Source organism: Bombina bombina, chromosome 3 (assembly GCF_027579735.1).
Source record: "Bombina bombina isolate aBomBom1 chromosome 3, aBomBom1.pri, whole genome shotgun sequence".
Lineage (NCBI taxonomy): Eukaryota > Metazoa > Chordata > Amphibia > Anura > Bombinatoridae > Bombina > Bombina bombina.
The window spans coordinates 786,067,762-786,090,001 of NC_069501.1; the positions used below are offsets into that span (position 1 = coordinate 786,067,762).

At 38.0% G+C, this 22,240-nt stretch overlaps 1 protein-coding gene across 3 annotated transcripts in view; it reads left to right on the forward strand.

Moving 5' to 3' along the window:
- GAS6 (growth arrest specific 6) overlaps positions 1-22,240 on the forward strand; it is a 391,979-nt gene that overhangs the window by 300,510 nt on the left and 69,229 nt on the right. For all 3 annotated transcript variants that reach the window (XM_053707678.1, XM_053707680.1, XM_053707679.1), the window contains exon 12: positions 17,893-18,057. In XM_053707678.1, the coding sequence (XP_053563653.1) occupies positions 17,893-18,057 (165 nt within the window). The remainder of the gene's footprint in view (positions 1-17,892; positions 18,058-22,240) is intronic.

Sequence of the window (22,240 nt, forward strand, 5' to 3'; positions counted from 1 at the left end):
CTTGGCTATTCGTTAAACTGATTTGTGGGTGTGGTGAGGGGTGTATTTATAGGCATTTTAAGGTTTGGGAAACTTTGCCCCTCCTGGTAGGAATGTATATCCCATACGTCACTAGCTCATGGACTCTTGTTAATATGAAAGAAATGAATTTATCAGGTAAGTTCTTACATAAATTATGTTTTTTAGATCCAGAACTGGTCTGAAGGAAATCTCCTTCTTTGGTACAATGAAGAGATTTGAATAAAACCCCAGCCCCTGTTCCAGAACTGGAACTGGCATAATTACTCCTGTCAACTCTAGATCTGAAACACATTTCAGAAATGCTTGAGCCTTCGCTAGGTTTACTGGGACACAGGAAAGAAAAATTCTCTTTGCAGGAGGCCTTATCTTGAAGCCAATGCTGTACCCTTCTGAAACAATGTTCTGAATCCAGAGATTGTGAACGGAATTGAACCAAATTTCTTTGAAAAAACGTAATCTGCCCCCTACCAGCTGCGCTGGAATGAGGGCCGCACCTTCATGTGGACTTGGGAGCTGGCTTTGGTTTTCTAAAAGGCTTGGATTTATTCCAGACTGGAGATGGTTTCCAAACTGATACCGCTCCTGAGGATGAAGGATCAGGCTTTTGTTCCTTGTTGTGACGAAAGGAACGAAAACGATTATTAGACCTAAATTTACCTTTAGATTTTTTATCCTGTGGTAAAAAAGTTCCTTTCCCTCCAGTAACAGTTGAAATAATAGAATCCAACTGAGAACCAAATAATTTATTACCCTGGAAAGAAAGGGAAAGCAGAGTAGACTTAGAAGACATATCAGCATTCCAAGTTTTAAGCCATAAAGCTCTTCTAGCTAAGATAGCTAGAGACATATACCTGACATCAACTCTAATGATATCAAAGATGGCATCACAAATAAAATTATTAGCATGTTGTAGAAGAATAATAATGCTATGAGAATTATGATCTGTTACTTGTTGCGCTAAAGCTTCTAACCAAAAAGTTGAAGCTGCAGCAACATCCGCTAAAGATATATAGCAGGTCTAAGAAGATTACCTGAACACAAGTAAGCTTTTCTTAGAAAGGATTCAATTTTCCTATCTAAAGGATCCTTAAAGGAAGTACCATCTGCCGTAGGAATAGTAGTACGCTTAGCAAGAGTAGAGACAGCCCCATCAACCTTAGGGATTTTGTCCCAAAATTCTAATCTGTCAGATGGCACAGGATATAATTGCTTAAAATGTTTAGAAGGAGTAAAAGAATTACCCAAATTATTCCATTCCCTGGAAATTACTTCAGAAATAGCACCAGGGACAGGAAATACTTCTGGAATAACTACAGGAGATTTAAAAACCTTATCTAAACGTTTAGATTTAGTATCAAGAGGACCAGAATCCTCAATTTCTAATGCAATTAGGACTTCTTTAAGCAAAGAACGAATAAATTCCATTTTAAATAAATATGAAGATTTATCAGCATCAACCTCTGAGACAGAATCCTCTGAATCAGAAGAACCAATATCAGTATCAGAATGATGATGTTCATTTAAAAATTCATCTGAAAAATGAGAAGTTTTAAAAGACTTTTTACGTTTACTAGAAGGAGGAATAACAGACATAGCCTTCTTAATGGATTTAGAAACAAAATCTCTTATGTTATCAGGAACACTCTGAATATTAGATGTTGACGGAACAGCAACAGGTAATGTAACAGTACTAAAGGAAATATTATCTGCATTAACAAGTTTGTCATGACAAACAGTACAAACAACAGCTGGAGGAACAGATACCAAAAGTTTACAGCAGATACACTTAGCTTTGGTAGCTGCAGCACCCGGCAGCGATTTTCCAGAAGTATCTTCTGACTCAGCTTCAACGTGGGACATCTTGCAACATATAAAGCAAAATTGATCAAATTCCTTAAATGACAGTTTCAGGAATGGGAAAAAACTGCCAGTGAATAAGCTTCTAGCAACCAGAAGCAAAAAATAATGAGATTTAAATAATGTGGAGACAACAGTGACGCCCATATTTTTTAGCGCCAAAAAAGACTCCCACATTATTTGGCGCCTAAATGCTTTTGGCGCCAAAAATGACGCCACATCCGGAACGCCGACACTTTTGGCGCAAAAGAACGTCAAAAAATGACGCAACTTCCGGCGACACGTTTGACGCCGGAAACAGAAAATCATTTTTGCGCCAAAAAAGTCAGCGCCAAGAATGACGCAATAAAATAAAGCATTTTCAGCCCCCGCAAGCCTAACAGCCCACAGGGAAAGTCAAATTTTTAAGGTAAGAAAAAAAATGAATTATTCATATGCATTATCCCAAATATGAAACTGACTGTCTGAAATAAGGAAAGTTGAACATTCTGAGTCAAGGCAAATAAATGTTTGAATAGATATATTTAGAACTTTATATAAAAAGTGCCCAACCATAGCTTAGTGTCACAGAAAATAAGACTTACTTACCCCAGGACACTCATCTACATGTAGTAGAAAGCCAAACCAGTACTGAAACGAGAATCAGTAGAGGAAATGGTATATATAAGAGTATATCGTCGATCTGAAAAGGGAGGTAAGAGATGAATCTCTACGACCGATAACAGAGAACCTATGAAATAGACCCCGTAGAAGGAGATCACTGCATTCAAATAGGCAATACTCTCCTCACATCCCTCTGACATTCACTGCACGCTGAGAGGAAAACCGGGCTCCAACCTGCTGCGGATCGCATATCAACGTAGAATCTAGCACAAACTTAAGAAATAAAAAAGCCTAAACCTAAGTCCCAAATAGGTACTCACTGTTCCTCAATGGACTACTTCCTCCTCGGTTACCTCGACTTCCATCTTGATAACACCAACGATCACAACACCTCCACCCTCCTGGAAAACCTCGGAACCATCGGACTGAAGCAACTCGTAAACTACCCAACCCACGCAGCCGGCCACACCCTCGACGCAATCTTCTCCTCAGGCAACCACATCTCAGTCAATAACATCACCGAACTCCTCTATACTGGACCACCACTGCATACACTTCTCCTTCAACAAACCCACCACCCACCTCCGACAGTACCACCCGCCCTGCAGAAACTGGAACAACATCACCCAAGACCAACAACACCGCACCCTAAACAAATCCTCCCCACCTACCTCCACAGACGCCAACTCCTCCGCCCGCAACCTCCACCTCTGGATTACAGACTGCTCCAACACCCTCACCCCCTCAAAAAAACGTCCAGCCGCCAAACCACCACCAAGGCCAGCTGGTTCACCCCAGCCCTTCAGGACTCCAAACGCCACTGCAGACGATTGGAAAGAACCTGGAGATCCAGCAAGACCCTTCTGGAAAAAGCTGCCTTTAAGGAAGCAATCGCCACCCACCACCACCTCAAAAAAACAGCCATCCAAGACAGAATAAACTCTAACGCACACAACAGCAAGGAGTTGTTCTCAGTCATCAAGGAATTCTCTAAACCCAACAGCGACACCACCGACACCCCATACTCCCAGGACCTCTGCAATACCCTCGCTGCACACTTCCACCGCAAGATCCTCGACATCTATGACGGTTTCACACCTCATAACTCAACCTCCACCACCCACTCCCCTACACCCATTGACCCCCCCCCCCCACACCACTCAAGGACTATCTGGAGCCCCCTCACCACAGAGGACACCCTCAGAATCATGAAAGCATGGGATGACTCCTGGTGGCCTACAGCCCTCCAACCCCAACCAACCACGCTCAAAATCTAGGCTTCATCCTGGACTCCTCACTCTCCATGAACCGACAAATCAATGCCATCACCTCAACATGTTTCCACATCTTCCACCTGCTACGAAAAATCTTCAAGTGGATCCCTACCCAAACCAGGAAAACAGTCACCCGCGCCCTTGTCGGCAGCCGGTTGGACTATGGCAACGCACTCTACGCCGGCTCCACCATCAAACTCCAAAAGAGACTCCAACGTATCCGGAACGCCTCAGCCAGACTCATCCTTGACATCCCTCTACAATGCCACATCACTGAACACCTAAGGAACATTTACTGGCTCCCTATCAACAAGAGAATCACATTCAAGCTCCTTACCCACGCGTTCAAGGCCCTACACAACATAGGACTAGAATACATCAACCACCGCATAAATTTCTACACCCCTGCCAGACAACTCCGATCGGCCGACCAAGCATTCGCAGTCATCCCACACATCAGCAAATCCACAGCGGGCGGAAGATCCTTCTCCCACATGGCAGCAAAGACATGGAACACTCTCCCGCTGCACCTCAGACAATCCACCTCCCTTACAAAGTTCAGAAAGGACCTCAAAACCTGGCTCTTCGACTGAACGCCCATCCCCTCCCCCCACCCTCCTCCTATCTGCTTTCCCTTAGGGCCTTGAGACCCTCACAGGTGATTAGTTCTCGCTCTATAAGTACCCAATAGATAGATAGAAGTCCGGCAGAGAAGGTCTTCTTCCAGACGGATCCATCATCTTCTATCTTCATCCGGAGTGAAGGCAGCACGGAGCGGAGGTTCAGAACTTTGTTCCCAATGCCTGGAACCTTAACGGTGGTCCTCAGCGGCATCCCTCGGCGACATGGAGGCTCCTCTTCATCCGATGTCCATCATAGACTGAAGATTGAATGCAAGGTACCGCAATCAATTTGGGATGCCTTGCATTCCTATTGGCTGAAATAGGCATCGGGAACACAGCTCCGCACCTCCGCTCCGCGCCACCTTCACTCTGGATGAAGATAGAAGATGATGGATCTGTCTGGAGGAAGACCTTCTCCGCCAGAATTCAGGAACAGTGAGTACCTATTTGGGGCTTAGGTTTAGGCTTTTTTATTTAAATTTTTGGGTGTTTTTTTTTTTAGATTAGGGTTTTTTTGGGGTTGAAGTTTTTTTTTATTTTGAGGGGTTAGGTGGGTGGGGGATTTTTACTGTTAGAGGGACTTAGTATTTTTTAGATGTAAAAGAGCTGTTTAACTTAGGACAATGCCCTACAAAAGGCCCTTTTAAGGGCTATTGGTAGTTTAGGTTAGGGGGTGTTTTTATTTTTGGGCGGGCTTTTTTATTTTCATAGGGATTATTTATAATTTTCTTTATTTTTTTTTCTGTAATGTTAGACTTTTTTATTTTTTTTAATTTAAGGTTAGTTTTTTTATTTTAATTGTAATTTTAGTAGAAATTGGGATTAATTTAGGGGGTGATAGGTTAGGGGCCTTAGTAACTAAATTATTTTTTTGCGTTGTGGGGGGGTTGGCGGTATAGGGGTTAATATATTAGGGTTATTGTGATGTGGGAGTTTGGCGGTTTAGGGGTTAATAGGTTAATTAGGTTTATTGCGATGTGGGGGTTGGCGGTTAAGAGGTTAATATTTAAATTATGTTTGCGGATTAGGGGTTAATTACTTTATTGTTTTGCGATGTGGGGGTTGAGGGATTAGGTGTTTAATACTTTGTGCGGGTGATTACGTGTTTTTTATTTATATTTCTTGCAGGCGGTTAAGTGTTGTGTGTTTTTAAAGCTTCGGGTTTGCCTACGCTGCATCCAGGTGGATTCCGAAAATTGCAGGGTGGTGAAAAAATACACCTGCTGTGGATTCTTTCACCACCCTGCCATTTTCAGAAAATCTTTTTGATGCAGCTTCGCTGCATCTAGGTGGATTCTTTTGGCTACGCGCACAGCCAACATTCCTTTGAGGATACGTGCGCAACTGGCGATGGACGCATTACAAACGCGATTATAGTATAGATGTACTTTAATTACTTTACCTACAAATTTATACTGCTATTAACCCTTTTCTTTCATGTAATTAGCAAGAGTCCATGAGCTAGTGACGTATGGGATATACATTCCTACCAGGAGGGGCAAAGTTTCCCAAACCTTAAAATGCCTATAAATACACCCCTCACCACACCCACAATTCATTTTTACAAACTTTGCCTTCCATGGAGGGGGTGAAGTAAGTTTGTGCTAGATTCTACGTTGATATGCGCTTCGCAGCAGGCTGGAGCCCGGTTTACCTCACAGAGTGCAGTGAATGTCAGAGGGATGTGAAGAGAGTATTTCCTATTTGAATACCATGGTCTTCCTCTAGGGGATCTATTTCATAGGTTCTCTGTTATCGGTCGTAGAGATTTCTTCTCCTACCTCCCTTTTCAGATCGACGATATACTCTCATATACCATTACCTCTACTGATTCTCGTTTCAGTACTGGTTTGGCTATCTACTATATGTAGATGAGTGTCTTAGGGTAAGTAAGTCTTATTTTATTTATGACACTCTAAGCTATGGTTGGGCACTTTATATGTAAAGTTCTAAATATATGTGTTTAAACTTATATTTGCCATGATTCAGGATTATCAGTATTCCTTCATTCAGACTGTCAGTTTCATTATTTGGGATAATGCATATGAATAAATAATTTTTTCTTTCCTTAAAAATTTTCAATTTACTTTATTCCCTGCGGGCTGTTAGGCTCTCGGGGGCAGAAAATGCTTCAATTTATTGCGTCATTCTTGGCGCAAACTTTTTTGGCGCAAAATTTTGTCATTTCCGGCGCCGTAGTTGTCGCCGGAAGTTTGTTCGTTGTTACGTCATTTTTTGACGCATGTGTCACATTTGACGCATGTGACGTTTTTTTGCGCCAAAAAATGTGGGCGTCGTTTTCGGCGTCAGAGGATGTGGCGTCATACTTGTTCCACTTTTTCTCACATTATTTAAGTCTCACTTTTTTTGCTTCTGGTTGCTAGAGGCTTGTTTGTTTTGCATTTTTTCCCATTCCTGAAACTGTCATTTAAGGAATTTGATAATTTTGCTTTATATGTCGTTTTTTTTTCTATTACATATTGCAAGATTTTCCATACACTGTTCCTGGATCAGAACATGCTGAGGGATTCCTGTTGACTGAGAAGTCCTACCAAAGCTAAGTTCATTTATTTTAAATGTTATGAATGTTTATCTTTAGCTATGGTTTGTAATAAGTTATCATGATAAACTTTTACTTGCAGAATCCATTAGTAGTTAAGAGATAGAGTGTATATCCTGCGCAAAAACAGATAGGGGAAAGGGGATAAGGGGATACCTCTAGCTCTCCTCAGCGGGTACCCTAGTGTACCCAATGTAAGGATAAAACAATAGGAAGTGGAGGTGAGCGCCAAATAGGCTGAGGAAGGGGAAGGGAACACCTAATAGGCTAATAGGATGGTGCCCACTAATGTGGGATCTAAATGGTAGTGTCTTTAATGTGGGATCTAAATGGTAGTGTCTTTAATGTAGGTGAATGTACAGAGATCTATATAATAGTTGTATAAATGTAAAATGTTTAATCCACACAGTTGATAAAAATGTTGAGGAACTTCTTCTAAAACAAAATATAATCATATAAAAAACAATCATATAAAAATCATGGATCCATGTTACAATAACAGACAATAAAAATATGCATCAAAATAAACATAAAATAATTAAACTTGAGACACGTTTGACAAAAGGTGACCTAATAGGCTGGAAATCCTGTTTGGATGGTACACCTTGGAGATGAATGTTCTTACAGTTGTATATATTAGGTGCACCAAAAAATAATTAATTAATAATTATTGTGCACCAAAAAAATATATATTGTGCACCAAAAGTAATAAGTGTCTTTTTCAATGTCCAATATTAAAAAAGTCCCAGTGGGTGTCCTGTGCTTATAAAATGCAAAAAGTGTAAAAAATGTAAACAATGTGAAAATGTAGAAAAAATATATGTGGCCTTGCAAAAAATACCAAGTGTGAGGATCCGCAAAATAAGTGAAGCTAAATGTAAGTCTTTCAAAAGTAAATCCAAAGTGTCCAATGTGATATGGTGATTCCTGTGCTCTGAAGCAGTCGCTCAAAGTGATGTGATACAGACAAATAAAAAAGTAAAAAACCTTAAGAAACCTGTGAAGGAAACAAACAATTCTATAATATACACAAACAATTCAGTTGATGTATCAGTATTTAACTTACTCAAATCAGTCGACGCGTTTCGGCCATGTGCTCCTGGCCTTTATCAAGACTCGTCTTGATAAAGGCCAGGAGCACATGGCCGAAACGCGTCGACTGATTTGAGTAAGTTAAATACTGATACATCAACTGAATTGTTTGTGAATATTATAGTATTGTTTCCTTCACAGGTTTTTTACTGTTTTATTTGTCTGTATCACATCACTTTGAGCGACTGCTTCAGAGCACAGGAATCACCATATCACATTGGACACTTTGGATTTACTTTTGAAAGACTTACATTTAGCTTCACTTATTTTGCGGATCCTCACACTTGGTATTTTTTGCAAGGCCACATATATTTTTTCTACATTTTCACATTGTTTACATTTTTTAAATTTTTTACACTTTTTGCATTTTATAAGCACAGGACACCCACTGGGACTTTTTTAATATTGGACATTGAAAAAGACACTTATTACTTTTTGCGCACAATATATATTTTTTTGGTGCACAATAATTATTAATTAATTATTTTTTGGTGCACCTAATATATACAACTGTAAGAACATTCATCTCCAAGGTGTACCATCCAAATAGGATTTCCAGCCTATTAGGTCACCTTTTGTCAAACGTGTCTCAAGTTTAATTATTTTATGTTTATTTTGATGCATATTTTTATTGTCTGTTATTGTAACATGGATCCATGATTTTTATATGATTGTTTTTTATATGATTATATTTTGTTTTAGAAGAAGTTCCTCAACATTTTTATCAACTGTGTGGATTAAACATTTTACATTTATACAACTATTATATAGATCTCTGTACTTTCACCTACATTAAAGACACTACCATTTAGATCCCACATTAGTGGGCACCATCCTATTAGCCTATTAGGTGTTCCCTTCCCCTTCCTCAGCCTATTTGGCGCTCACCTCCACTTCCTATTGTTGAATCCATTAGTATTTATGCTTTATATATTGCTATTCTTTTTACATCTTATGTACAAGATATACTTAGAAATTTATAAGAATTTTTTTCTGATTCTATTTTAAAGGCTTTGTCTGACATCCCACCTTCTAATAAATTTTTAGGTCTTTTTCAAACTTCTTTTTTAGTTGATGAAGTTTCAAATGACCAACAACATAATGAATTATCCTTCTCTGATGGTGTTTTTTCTCATTCAGAATTTATTCTTCATCAGATATTGACATTAGCAAATCTACTTTTTTATTTTTAATAAAGTACATTTGTTCTTTGTTCAAAATGTATTGATTATTTTGGATATTGAAGTAACTAGTTCTTTTGATTTTAAAGTTTTTTTCCAGTTCCTGATACTAGGGAATGGAATAGGCAGTTAGTTTTCAGTTTTGAGGAAAGATTCCCCAAGTTAATGGGGCTACCTCTACTTCTGCTAAATATACTATTATTCTTATAGCAAATAGTATTTATTTTTTTCCTTCAGATGGTCGTATCTTATTTAAGGAAAATTGTTTTCAGGTACTTTTCTTAGACCTGCAATTTATTTGGCTGATGTTGCAATTGCTTCATCTTTCTGGTTGGATACTTTAAGATCAAGTATCGGATTATGATTTGTTTAGCATTGTTAAAAGGACAAAATCTACTACTCATTTGAAGTTCAGACTAAGTGCTATTGCATTGTCTTGTTTTCTTGCATTTGTTGATTGTGCAAGTTCAGTGTGTTGACTGGTCCTTTAACTTAATTAACATGCTAATAATTTCATTTGTGTTGTCATTTTATTAAATATTTTCGCAAATGAGGTTTAATCTATGTCTTTAGCTATTTTAGCTAGACTAACTTTGTGATTTCAATCTTGAAATGTTAATTTGATTTCTAAAATCCATATTTCTTTTTTTCCAAGATAATCAATTATTTGGTTCATAATTGGATTCAATTCTTTAACTGTTACTATGGGCTTCAAGATTGAGTTCCAAGACTAAAACTTTAAGCTTATATTAGTTTTCTGTTCTTACTAAGGAATGGAGTCCTGAATTCTTCCCCAAATAACATGTTTATAATTGGAAGTTTTTTTCTTCATTCAATTAAGCCTTTTAAAAGTCAGCTCCCCAAATTTGCATGTAGGTGCGGTTCTTTTTCCAGCTTGGCTGGTAAGGGGCAGGTTAAGACTTTTTTGAAATTTGTTTGGTTCTATTCGGTCCAAACTTCTTAGACTTTGGGTACAGAATAGGATTCAGAGTAAAACCATCTGTGAGAAGTCTTTTTTCTCTATCGTATTCCAGCTATTTCAGTAAGACTAACACTTTCCTGAAGTGTGTTTAATACCTATATGTTTTGGGTACTGGTGAAGCGCGGCTGGTCACCCGTTGGGGCTCAGGCGCTGCTCAGACCTGGAGTCTTTTGGGGTATTTATTCCAGTTCCATTTCTAGGAACTGGGTTTTGGGGTTTTATTCAAGACTATTCATTGTTCCAAAGATAGAAAATCTTTTTGAATTGTCATATAAATGTACCATCTTTTAGAATGGTGTTTATATGGTCTTGTCTGCCTTTTTTTGGTCAGTGATGGCATTTTTTGTTTACATTAGATACAATAGATGCATATCTTCATTTTCTGTTTTCATTCAGATTTTTTTTATTTTCTGAGATTCTCTTTTTTTGACAAGCATTACCAATTTGTTGCTTTTCCTTCTGGTCTAGCGACAGCTCTAAGAATCTTTTCAAGGTTCTCAGTATTCCTTATTTGGACGGTATTGTGGTACTGGCTCAGTCTTGTCATTCTGTGGAATCTCATACGATTCACTTTGTTGTTTCTTCAAGACATGGTTAGAGGATCTTTTTATCAAAAGCTCCTTGATTCCTCACACATGGGTCACCTTTTTTAGGCTTCCAGATAAATTGTGTCAATGTTTTTGTCTCTAAATAGACAAGTGACAAGTTTATTGGGTTCCGTTTGTCGGAACTTTCAGTCTCTATTATTTCCTTCAAGTTGCTATATATGCATGGAAGTTTTAGGTTTCATGGCTGCAGCATTGGATTCGATTCCCTTTGCTTATTTAGGAAACCTTTCCAGTTTCTTATGCTGAATAATGGTGCAGGGATTCTAGGATATCACTTTTTATATCTTTGAATCCTAATGTTTAAATATCTTTGATTCGGTGGTTAAGATCACCATCATTTAGTTCTACAGGTCTCTTCGGTTCTTTCAACCTGGACCAGGATCTCTACAGATGCAAGTCTTTTAGGTTAGGAGGCTGTCTGAGGATCTCTGTCAGCACAAGGGGTTTGGAAATCTCAGGAGGCGAGATTACCATTTCATATTTTTGGAACTCTGTGCATTCTCAGAGTTCTTCAGTTTGGTTTCTTTTTGAAGAAGAGATGTTTATTGTTTTTTCAGACAGACAATGTCACAACTGTGGCGTATGTCAATAATCAGGGTGGGACTATCAGTTCTTAGGCTGTGACAGAAGTATCTCGGATATTTGATTGGGCTAAATTCAGCTCCTATCTAATTTCTGTGGTCTTTTTACCAGGTATAGACAATTGGGAAGCGGATTATCTCTGTTAATCAAGCTTTACATCCGGGAGAATGGTCCTTTTACCCAGATATGTTTTTCAGATGTGAGGGCTTCCAGAAATAGATCTATTGGCATCTCATCTTAACAAGGAACTTCCCAGGGGCCTATTTCAGGTCAGGGGATCCTCAGGCGGAAGTAGTGTATGCATTGACACTTCCTTGGAATTTTCAATCTGCCTATATTTTTTCATCTCTGGTTCTTCTTTTAAGAGTGATTTTCAAAATCATCAGAGAGCAATCTTTGGTGTGGCTGGTGGCTCTAGCATGGCCACACAGGTTTTGGTATATGGTTCTTGTTTGGATGTTCAGTTGCCAATCTTGGTTACTTCCATTAAGGCCAGACCTTATATTTTAACATTCGTTTTTTTCATCAGGAATTCAAATTATTAATTTGATGGTATGAAAATGTAATGCTTAGTACTTAGTCATAGAAGTTTCTCTGACTCAGTAATTAATACTATGTTGCAGGCTCGTAAATCTGTGTCTAGTAGGATTTATTATCGAGTTTGGAAGATTTACATCTCATGATGTTCTTCTTATGAATTCTCTTGGCATTCTTTTAGAATTCCTAAGATTTTTTAGTTTCTTTATAAGGTTTTTGTCTGCAAGTTCCTTGAAAGGACAAATATCTGCTTTTCCTGTGCTGTTTCACAGTAAGAATTGCTAAATTTTCTGATATTCATTGTTTTGTTCAGGCTTTGGTTTGTATCAAGCCTGTCATTAAGCCAATTTCTCCTCTTTGGAGACTTAATTTGATTCTGAAGGCTTTACAGGCTCTTCTGTTTGAGCATATGCTTTCTTTGGACATTAATTACTTTCATGGAAAGTATTGTTCTTTTTAGACATCTCTTCAGCTAGAACAGTTTTTGAATTATCTGTTCTTTCTTGTAAATCTCCTTGTTCTGTTTTTTCATCAGGATAAGGTGGTTTTTGCTGTCCTTATTTCATTTTTCACCTAAAGTTGTGAATTCTAACAACATTAGTGGAGGAATTATTGTCTTTTCATTGTGTCCTAATCCTAAGAATTCTTTGGTAAGATTCTTACATTCTTTGGATGTGTTAAGAGTTTTGAAATATTATGTTGAAGCTATTCAGATTTCAGACAGACTTCTAGTCTATTTGTTATCTTTTCTGGTTTTAGGAAAGGTCAGAAGGCTTCTGCCATTTCTTGGCATCTTGGTTAAAGCTTTTGATTCATCATGCTTATTTGGAGTCGGGTTAATCCCCGCCTCAGAGGATTACGGCTCATTCTACTAGGTCAGTTTCTACTTCCTGGGCTTTTAAGAATGAAGCTTCTGTTGATCAGATTTGCAAAGCAACGACTTGGTCTTCTTTGCATACTTTTACTAAATTCTACCATTTTGATGTTTTCTCTTTTTTAGAAGCAGTTTTTGGTAGAATAGTACTTCAGGCAGCTGTTTCAGTTTGATTCTTCTGCTTATAATTTCAGTTTTTTTTTCATTATAAAAATTGAAACCTTTGATTTGGGTTGTGGATTAATTTTTCAGCGGAATTGGCTGTCTTTATTTTATCCCTCCCTCTCTAGTGACTCTTGCGTGGAAGTTCCACATCTTGGGTATCTGCTATCCCATACGTCACTAGCTCATGGACTCTTGCTAATTACATGAAAGAAAACATAATTTATGTAAGAACTTACCTGATAAATTTATTTCTTTCATATTAGCAAGAGTCCATGAGGCCCACCCTTTTTGTGGTGGTTATGATTTTTTTGTATAAAGCACAATTATTCCAATTCCTTATTTTTGATGCTTTTGCTCCTTTCTTTATCACCCCACTTCTTGGCTATTCGTTAAACTGAATTGTGGGTGTGGTGAGGGGTGTATTTATAGGCATTTTAAGGTTTGGGAAACTTTGCCCCTCCTGGTAGGAATGTATATCCCATACGTCACTAGCTCATGGACTCTTGCTAATATGAAAGAAAAGTTCTTACATAAATTATGTTTTTTTTGTTTCTGAATTGTTAATCTCTAACTCCCCCCCACACACATTTCCTTCTATGACTATATCTATTGTTGTTTTGGTAGAATGCAAAAGTGCATAGGGATTATCTGCTGCAGCATGCCTAGAAGCTATGAACTCAGATACAATGCCTGTGTCGAAACACTGATAAGGGGGGGGGGGGTGGAGTTGGCTGATCCAGGCATCTTAGCTATTTAATTCATTTTGCCAGCAATTTGTAAACAATTTTTTATGCAAACTATTTTTAATTAATTAGCCCTTTTAGGATATGCACAGAACGCAACCTGTTTTATGTCACTTTAAGTATGAAGGAGACAGTCCAGTTGCTCTGGGTGGAGCAGAGAAGTACGCTTTAAGGAGGTATTTTAAAGCAAAAGTCAGGAAAAGAAATAATGTTTATTGCATAGTTGCTGTATTTCCCTCAAGTAGGATTGTGTGTCAGTTCTGTTGGATTTTTGTAAGAGGAGATCCCATATCTATGAGCTTGTCTCTGTTTTCATATAAACATCCACAATTTAGTAGTATCTAAAACTGTGGTGGGCTAACGCTATCACTCAAAGGGCTGAAAATGTGACCTTCCGTTTCTTTATAGGGCTGCACAAAGTTAAATTTTTATACTAGACACATAGCAAAAAGTATTTACACCCACAGTGTGTGGCATAGTGTAGCTTCAGTAAGTAAGAGCTAGTGAATAGTTCAGGCATATTTGGGGGTAACCTTGCAGTAGTATATATTGCATTCCATATGGGGATTTTTGCCTCATGTTTCTGCTAGCTAGTGATTGGTCTGAAAAAGATGAGATTAATATGTGTAGGTACCAGGAGTGGAACTACAGGGGGTGCAGAGGTCGTAACTTGTGGCTGGGGGCCCAGTTTAAAAAAATATTTTTTTTCAATAAAAAAAACGTTAACCTGAAACTGCCTGCACTGTTATCATGTGAGTGTGACATGATGCTTCACTTGTGTCTTTGACTACAGGGGTTAGTGTTTCTGTTTTACCCATGAGTGTTTATGTGTGTGTGTATGTGACTACATTACAGACCTTGTTACTACAGCATGGGGGGGGGGGGGGGTAAACAGTGTCACTATACAGTACCACTATATAAATTTCGGGGGGGCTGAACCATGTCACAGACTACTGTGGTCACTCTATAAAGTACTGGGGCGGGTAGGGTCAGGCCAGCCAGCTCACCGGCAGATTACAAACTGCGTTACTAACTCACTATATACAGTACTGGTGGGTTAAACAGTGTCACTATATACAGTAATAGGGGGTCAGACCATCTCACAGACTGTGGGCACAGAGTACCTCCTTTTGCAGACATGTAATCTGATTCACATTTTTTTTCTGTGTTAAATGTTAAAAAAAAAAAAAAAAAAAAAAAAAAAGATGTATCAAATTCACCATTTTTTTGTTTTGAGGGGGTGTGGGGGGCCCTTCTTAGATTCTTGCACCTGGGCCCTGTGGTTTCTTGTTATGCCTCTGGTAGGTACCTCATGTAAAAAATATTGACATTTTAAACCACTACATTAAAAACAGCTTTAGCATGGAGGGTACAATGACTCAGCACTAAAGTGGTTAAAGGATGCATCAATACAGAAAAATTGGGATTTCTCCTAAAATTGTTAATGTATAGAAAAAAAAATAGTTTTAACTGACTGTAAAACCAGTGTGGTATTTCTCAATACAGTTCGATGTTTGCCTGATGCCCTCTTACTGCTATAATTACAGAAGTATATGTTTAGATTGACCCATTTACTATATGCACACTGTTCATTAATCCTGTCAGAGAACAGGACACATGCAAGCTTTTAACTCTCGTGATCATAAGAATAGTGTGACAGGATTACTGTCTCCCCAAAGCAATGACCTATTATTTTTTTTTTAAATTGAGTAGAATATGAATGTAAAATTAAAGTTATCAAAAATAATAAAAAGTTCTCATTAACATTTTTGAATTAAATGAACATTAAACAAAAATATTTTCTGTGACAAATAAACATTTAAAAAAATTGTATCCATGAAAGGAGTGAAAACTGTGTAACATTTGGTAAATTCATGGTCGTGTACGACAAACCCTACAAATTAATTGCTCACTGACTGATATAGAAAACTTCCATAGCTCTATTAGTGAAAAGGGACACCTCCATAAACATAAAAACTGAAAGAAATAGAAACAAACAAGGAAAACAGTAATATATTTAAAACTCCCTCCTCTAAATGCCCCCTAAGCAAATCAAGAATGCCTTGGATATGCAGACGGCTATGTGAAACCTCTGCTTCTTGCATCATTATGGCGCAAACAGTCATATTTGTAAAGGAAATTATTTATGTCATGATAATGTTGGGTGTGTGTATGTATATGTGTGTGTATATGTATATATATGTATATATATATATATATATATATGTGTATGTGTGTATATGTGTATATATATGTGTGTATGTGTATATATATATGTGTGTATGTATGTGTGTATATATATATATATATATATGTGTATATATATATATATATATATATATATATATATATATATATATATATATATATATATATATATATATATATATATATATATATACGTTGATTGGAGTAGCCGTGTTAGTCCAGAGATTTAGATATCAAAATAACAAGAGTATGCATTGAGCAATGATACTTTTTTTTATTGGACTAACTATACATTTATAAGATGACAAGCCTTCGGAAGAGTGTCATCCTTTTTCAAGTCAGTATTGATTCAGACTTGATAAAGGAAGGAACTCTTCCAAAGCTTGTCATCTTATAAATGTATAGTTAGTCCAATAAAAAAGTATCATTGCTCAATGCAATACTCTTGTTATTTTGATATCTATCTATAGAAAACTGGCAAACACATGCAAATGTTTATGGTGAGGTAGGTGTAAGTGGAATATTATCTTACTCAGGGGCGGAACTTCTGTTGGTGCAGTTACACTAGGACCCAAGTGCTGGGGGGATCCATAGCTATCAGTCTATATATAGGTGTTTGCAGACTGTGTACAATCGTAATACAGAGGATCCTTTTATTAGTGCAGATCTATCTATCCTCAAAATCATTATACAAAGCAGCATGTATATTAGTAATACTTACAACTGAGTTACCTTTGGGGGACAAAACATTGTTTTCACCTTTGTTGAGTTGTTCTGCTACTGATATTACAATGTGCACTTCCAGCAGTAATAAACAGGGGCACGTAGCAATCAGTCACCAGCAGTTTCATGCCTGGGAGCTGCATTGCTGGCAACTACTTAGTGAGATTTTACCTGTATGTTTAATGCTTTTGCTGTGATCAATAATGCAAAAAGTATTAGCATGACATTTTTTAAACAGAATGGACTTTTAACATAATAGTTGGAATTTAGTAGCTATGAATCGCTAGCATTTACTCTATTTTGTTGTGGGACATACAGATCTGTGTAATCCAGGGGATTCCTTAAATGTTTCTCAATACTAATAATAGATTATCAACGTTTTGTATTAAAAATGCTCATTTAAAATCATATCTAGCACCAATGTTGAAGACAGGGGTTTAAAAATATATTAAAGTTACACAATACACAGTATATTTTTTCATAATAATCAGTGATATGTTAGAGCATCATATGAGTCAATTTACCTATATGAGCCTTCTTTTAAAGGCGACTCACATAATTATTTTTGTGTTTGATAGAAGTTTCACATGTTTAGTTTAAAAGCTGTCTGATTACTTATTTAGTATAAATGTCTGTAGTATCACCAGGGGTGTAAGTAGGCAGGGGGGGGGGGGGGGCGCAAGAGGAGGCAAATCTCCCTCCCCATTGGAATTTTGCTATTTATATTTATTAGAAATGGAAATACAGAACACTGTTCTATTCTACACAGCCATTGGCTGCACACTCTAGTGATCTATTTATAATTGTCTCTCCTTGGCCACAACAGAGAAGGTAACCAAAGTTACAACATGGCAGCTCCCATTGTTTTATAGACACTAAAACTTTACACTTAATTTGTCAATATTTAAACAGCTAATGAAACTTTTAAAAAATATCTACATTTTATTCTCATACAAATCATTTCTTTGAATTAATCATTTTATTTAGCATTTATTTAGTGCTTAATGTCCCTTTAATGCCAGTGAGCCACCATTTTTAAAATATTGTGTGGCTTATGTGTACAATGCACATTTTTCTGGACATGTTGCCATTGGCTTTTTATTATTATATATTGTTAACATTTATTGTGAAAGCATTCCCAGGCTATGAAAAGGTTAGTGATGTATCTATAAGTTGTATCTGTATAAGCAGTACCTACCATCAAGCTACTAAGATAAAGATATAAAAATGGTAACGACATTTTGTGCTTTTCCCCACAGATTTCTGTTGAGGAACTAGAGCGTAATTTAATTATAAAGGTCAATAAAGATGCCGTCATGAAAATAGCGGTGTCTGGAGATCTGTTTACTCTAGACAAAGGATTATATCAGCTGAATTTAACAGTAGGCGGCATTCCCTTTAAAAGCAGCGAGCTGATTCAGTCGGTAAGTGCAATTATTGAGGATATGAATCATCACAAAATGGGAATATGTCAAGATAATTTTCATTCCTTTATATTTATTTGGGTTGTCAAAGGAAAGGTTACGAGTTAACCAGCAAATTTCCATTAATAAGATACATTAAATGGTGCGTCTGGCTTTGCTGTAATGTTTATATGTTCTTTTAGTCAGCAGCTTTCAAATCTGTCTTACTGTAAATGTCTTTAACAGCCTTTCACATGATTCCAAATTTCTAAATTTGTGAACTGCGTGATTAAAAGCTGGGTGTCTGGGATATATATGCAGTACTGCTCACTCCTAAAAAATGACATTAAGATAAAAAAAAAAAATACAAAAGAGAAGTTTTATAAATGTTAATATTTTATTCATAACTGCCATCTTGCTTCTTTAATTCTTTCGATTCCAATGTGATCCTCATTCTATAAATTTCACTCCAGAGTAGGGTTTGCTATGTTTCTGACTTGTATAGTTTTGTTTGCTTTTATTCATTGTAGCCTTTGTGTAACATGTTACAAATAAACAAAAATATCACAATATAGCATTGTTGAACAAAATTAAAGAGACATGAAACCCAAAAGTTTTCCTTCATGATTTAGATAGAACATACAATTTTAAACAACTTTGAAATTTAATTCTATTATCAAATTAGTTTCATTCTCTTGGTATCTTTTATTGAAGGAGCAGCAATGCAATGCACTACTGGGAGCTGGCTAAAGACATTGATAAGCCAATGTTAAGAGGTATATTTGTGCAGCTGCCAATCAGCAGCAAGTTTTCTGCTCCTGTGCATACCTACTTTTCAACAAAGGATGCCAAGAGAATGAAGCAAATGAGACGTAAATGGGAAAATTGTTTAAAATTGCATGCTCTATATGAATCAGGAAAAAAAAATGTGTTTTAATGTCCTTTTATTGTAAAATGAAAAGGTTTCATGACCTTAATATCCACATTTTAGAACATTTAATAAAATTCAAGAAGGAAACACTTTCTTCATGAAAATAGGATGCTGGAAAAAGGTACTCATCATTTTAATGTTTTTTGATAGTGTGTTCAGACTAAACTAGAGTTTTTGTTTGTTTTTTAAAGTAAGGTAAGTAGATAAATGGAATATCATTCCAGATATAGTAGGAACAAATACAGTAATGAAATTCATGAGTGCCAGGGAAAGACATAAGGCCATCCTGAAGATTAGAGAGACCTAAAAGTGCAAAAAGTGTTAATAAGAGAGAGTATTTTATTATTGCATTGTTGCTTGCATATAACATTCACCTACATTGCTTTCAGAGTGTTCACACCAAGCTGAGTTTAGTCCCTGGTCCTTATGCTAATTATGAGGGGAAATAGTCACCATTTCAGTGGAAGCATTGGTTCCAGTTATGATAAGTTGACATCTGCCACTGTAGGTCAGCCCATGCTGTAGCTGTAACTGTGTGTCAGCCCCAAACACTACTCACCTGCCTCTGTATCCCAACCTATGCTGTAGCTGTAAATGCTCCTGCCCCAAATTCTACTCACCTGCCTCTGTATACCAACATATGCTGTAGCTGTAAGGGCTCCAGCCCCAAACATATCTCATCTGTCTCTGTATGCCATCCCATGCTGTAGCTGTAAATGGTCCAGCCCTAAACACATGTCACCTGTCTCTGTATGCCAACATATGCTGTAACTGTAAGGGCTCCAGCCCCAAACATATCTCACCTGCCTCTATATGCCAGCATATGCTGTAGCTGTGAGGGCTCCAGCCCAAACACATCTCACCTGTCTCTGTATGCCAACATATGCTGTAACTGTAAGGGCTCCAGCCCCAAACACATCTTACCTGCCTCTATATGACAACATATGCTGTAACTGTAAGGGCTCGAGCCCCAAACATATCTCACTTGCCTCTATATGCCAGCATATGCTGTAGCTGTAAGGGCTCCAGCCCCAAACACATCTCACCTGTCTCTGTATGCCAACATATGCTGTAGCTGTAAGGGCTCCAGTCCCAAACACATCTTACCTGCCTCTGTATGCCAACCTATGCTGTAGCTGTAAATGCTCCTACGCCAAACCCATCTCACCTGCCTCTGTATGCTAGCCCATGCTGTAGCTGTAAATGCTCCTGCGCCAAACCCATCTCACCTGCCTCTGTATACCAACCTAGCTGTAGCTGTAAGGGCTCCTGCCCCAAATACATCTCACCTGCCTCTGTATACCAGGCGATGCTAAGTGTATATCAAAAAGATAGGTATAGAACCTATCTCTTCATCAAAATTAGACTTCATATAATACACATACTCATATTTCACAGTGAAGTGCGGGGGGTGCCCTAGTGGTAGATATACAATAGTATCTCAGAAAAAGAAAAAACACTCTCTGGCACACGCTTAAACACATAGGTAAACCGGCAAAAAGGGAGCCAAAATAATAAAACTTAACTTTTACTTGCAGTTATTAAAATACACAACATCCTACATGGGATAAATATAAAAAACATATGCAGTTTAAAAACAAAGTAGCACTGTTGGGGTGTCTGGATTTAACACAGTACAATGTGTCTATTAAAAGCAATAAACAAATCAGCTCTCAGTACACAGCATCAAGTAAATTCCAACACTGTCAGAATCCCATTGTAAGATGTCCACTGTGATAAAAAGGATCCCTAGTACCCTGCTGACTATGTTTATGTGATACCCAGCAAATGTGGGTTCAGGAAGGGACTTATCAGACTGTCTCTCAGTACATATTACTTGCAATTATTGTAAAAAAAAAAAAAAGTCCAGGCTTGCAGTGACTAAGGATTTAGCCAAACATACCAAAATTACCAATGTCTTATAACAGAGAGCGCACAAATGAAACATAATAAACTCCAGACTACTCACAGACCGGTGAACGCCTAACGCACGTTTCACCTGGGCCTTTGACATGTAGGGTGCAGAAAGAATCAGATTTATTCAACAGAAGAGAAACCAGACGTTTCGGCTCTGTCGTGAGCCTTTCTCAATGGTATACAGACCGTCCCTTGTCAATGGCCTGACGGATCGCCGTCTTGTGATTAGCCAGACGTTCCTTGAACGGTGTCACAGTTTTACCAATGTAGTATTTGGAACATGGACAGATGATAGCGTAAATCACAAAATCCGTGGAGCAGGTTAGTCTGTATTTAATTTTATACCTCTTGTTGTTGTGAGGATGTTGGAAGGTGGTCCCTGCTAGGAGGTTGTTGCATGTGACGCAACTGCCACATTTGTAGCAACCTGGTTTTCCTCTGTTCAGCCACGTCTGTTTTTCGCTGCTGATAAGTGACCCTACCCACTGCTACGAAAAACAGACGTGGCTGAACAGAGGAAAACCAGGTTGCTACAAATGGCGATCCGTCAGGCCATTGACAAGGGACGGTCAGAACAGCCGGTGGCACGCCACTTTGCGGAAGCGGGCCACAGTGTTGCTTCACTACGAGCAATTCTAATTGACCATGTCCCTCGCCTTAGGCGAGGTGGGGACAGAGGACGAGCATTGCTGAAACTAGAGGCTCAGTGGATTTTCACCTTGGACACAGTAACACCCCGAGGACTGAATGCCAACATAGACTTTGGTTGTTGTTACAAGTAATTCTTTGGACACTATGGGAGTCATCCTGTTGTAACATGTTTCTACCTACTCCTCTTGAGTATGATGCCAATACAATGATAATATTTTGAGCTCCTCTGGCTTATATATACTTGCTACATCCCACATGCCCTGATACCATATTGGGTATAGAGGGCTGTGATATATGTTGAATCATTGGTTTTTGTAGCTTAATAAGCCTTTTTCTATTAATATGTGGTTAATTACCCCAGTACCAGTAAAATAGATATCTGTTTCTATTTAATAATTGTTTGCACTATTGCTCTTACAGGGCTTTTATTTATGGCCCGTATTTGTGTTCATCACTATGTCACTGTATATTTGTGCCCATCAGGTGTTTGGCGGTTGTTGCAACGTCTCGCACGCATCACCATGACAACCGGAGGTATTTGTTTACCCGTTGTTTGCCATGGATACCTGTGACACAGTCATTTCCACGCAACGCGGTATGACGTCATGACGCGCGTGCTGGGAATCAGCTGTTTTCGGATGTCCAGGTGAGTTTGATATGCGCGGGAGGGAGCAACACACCTCTGCATGCTGATTGGCCATCACT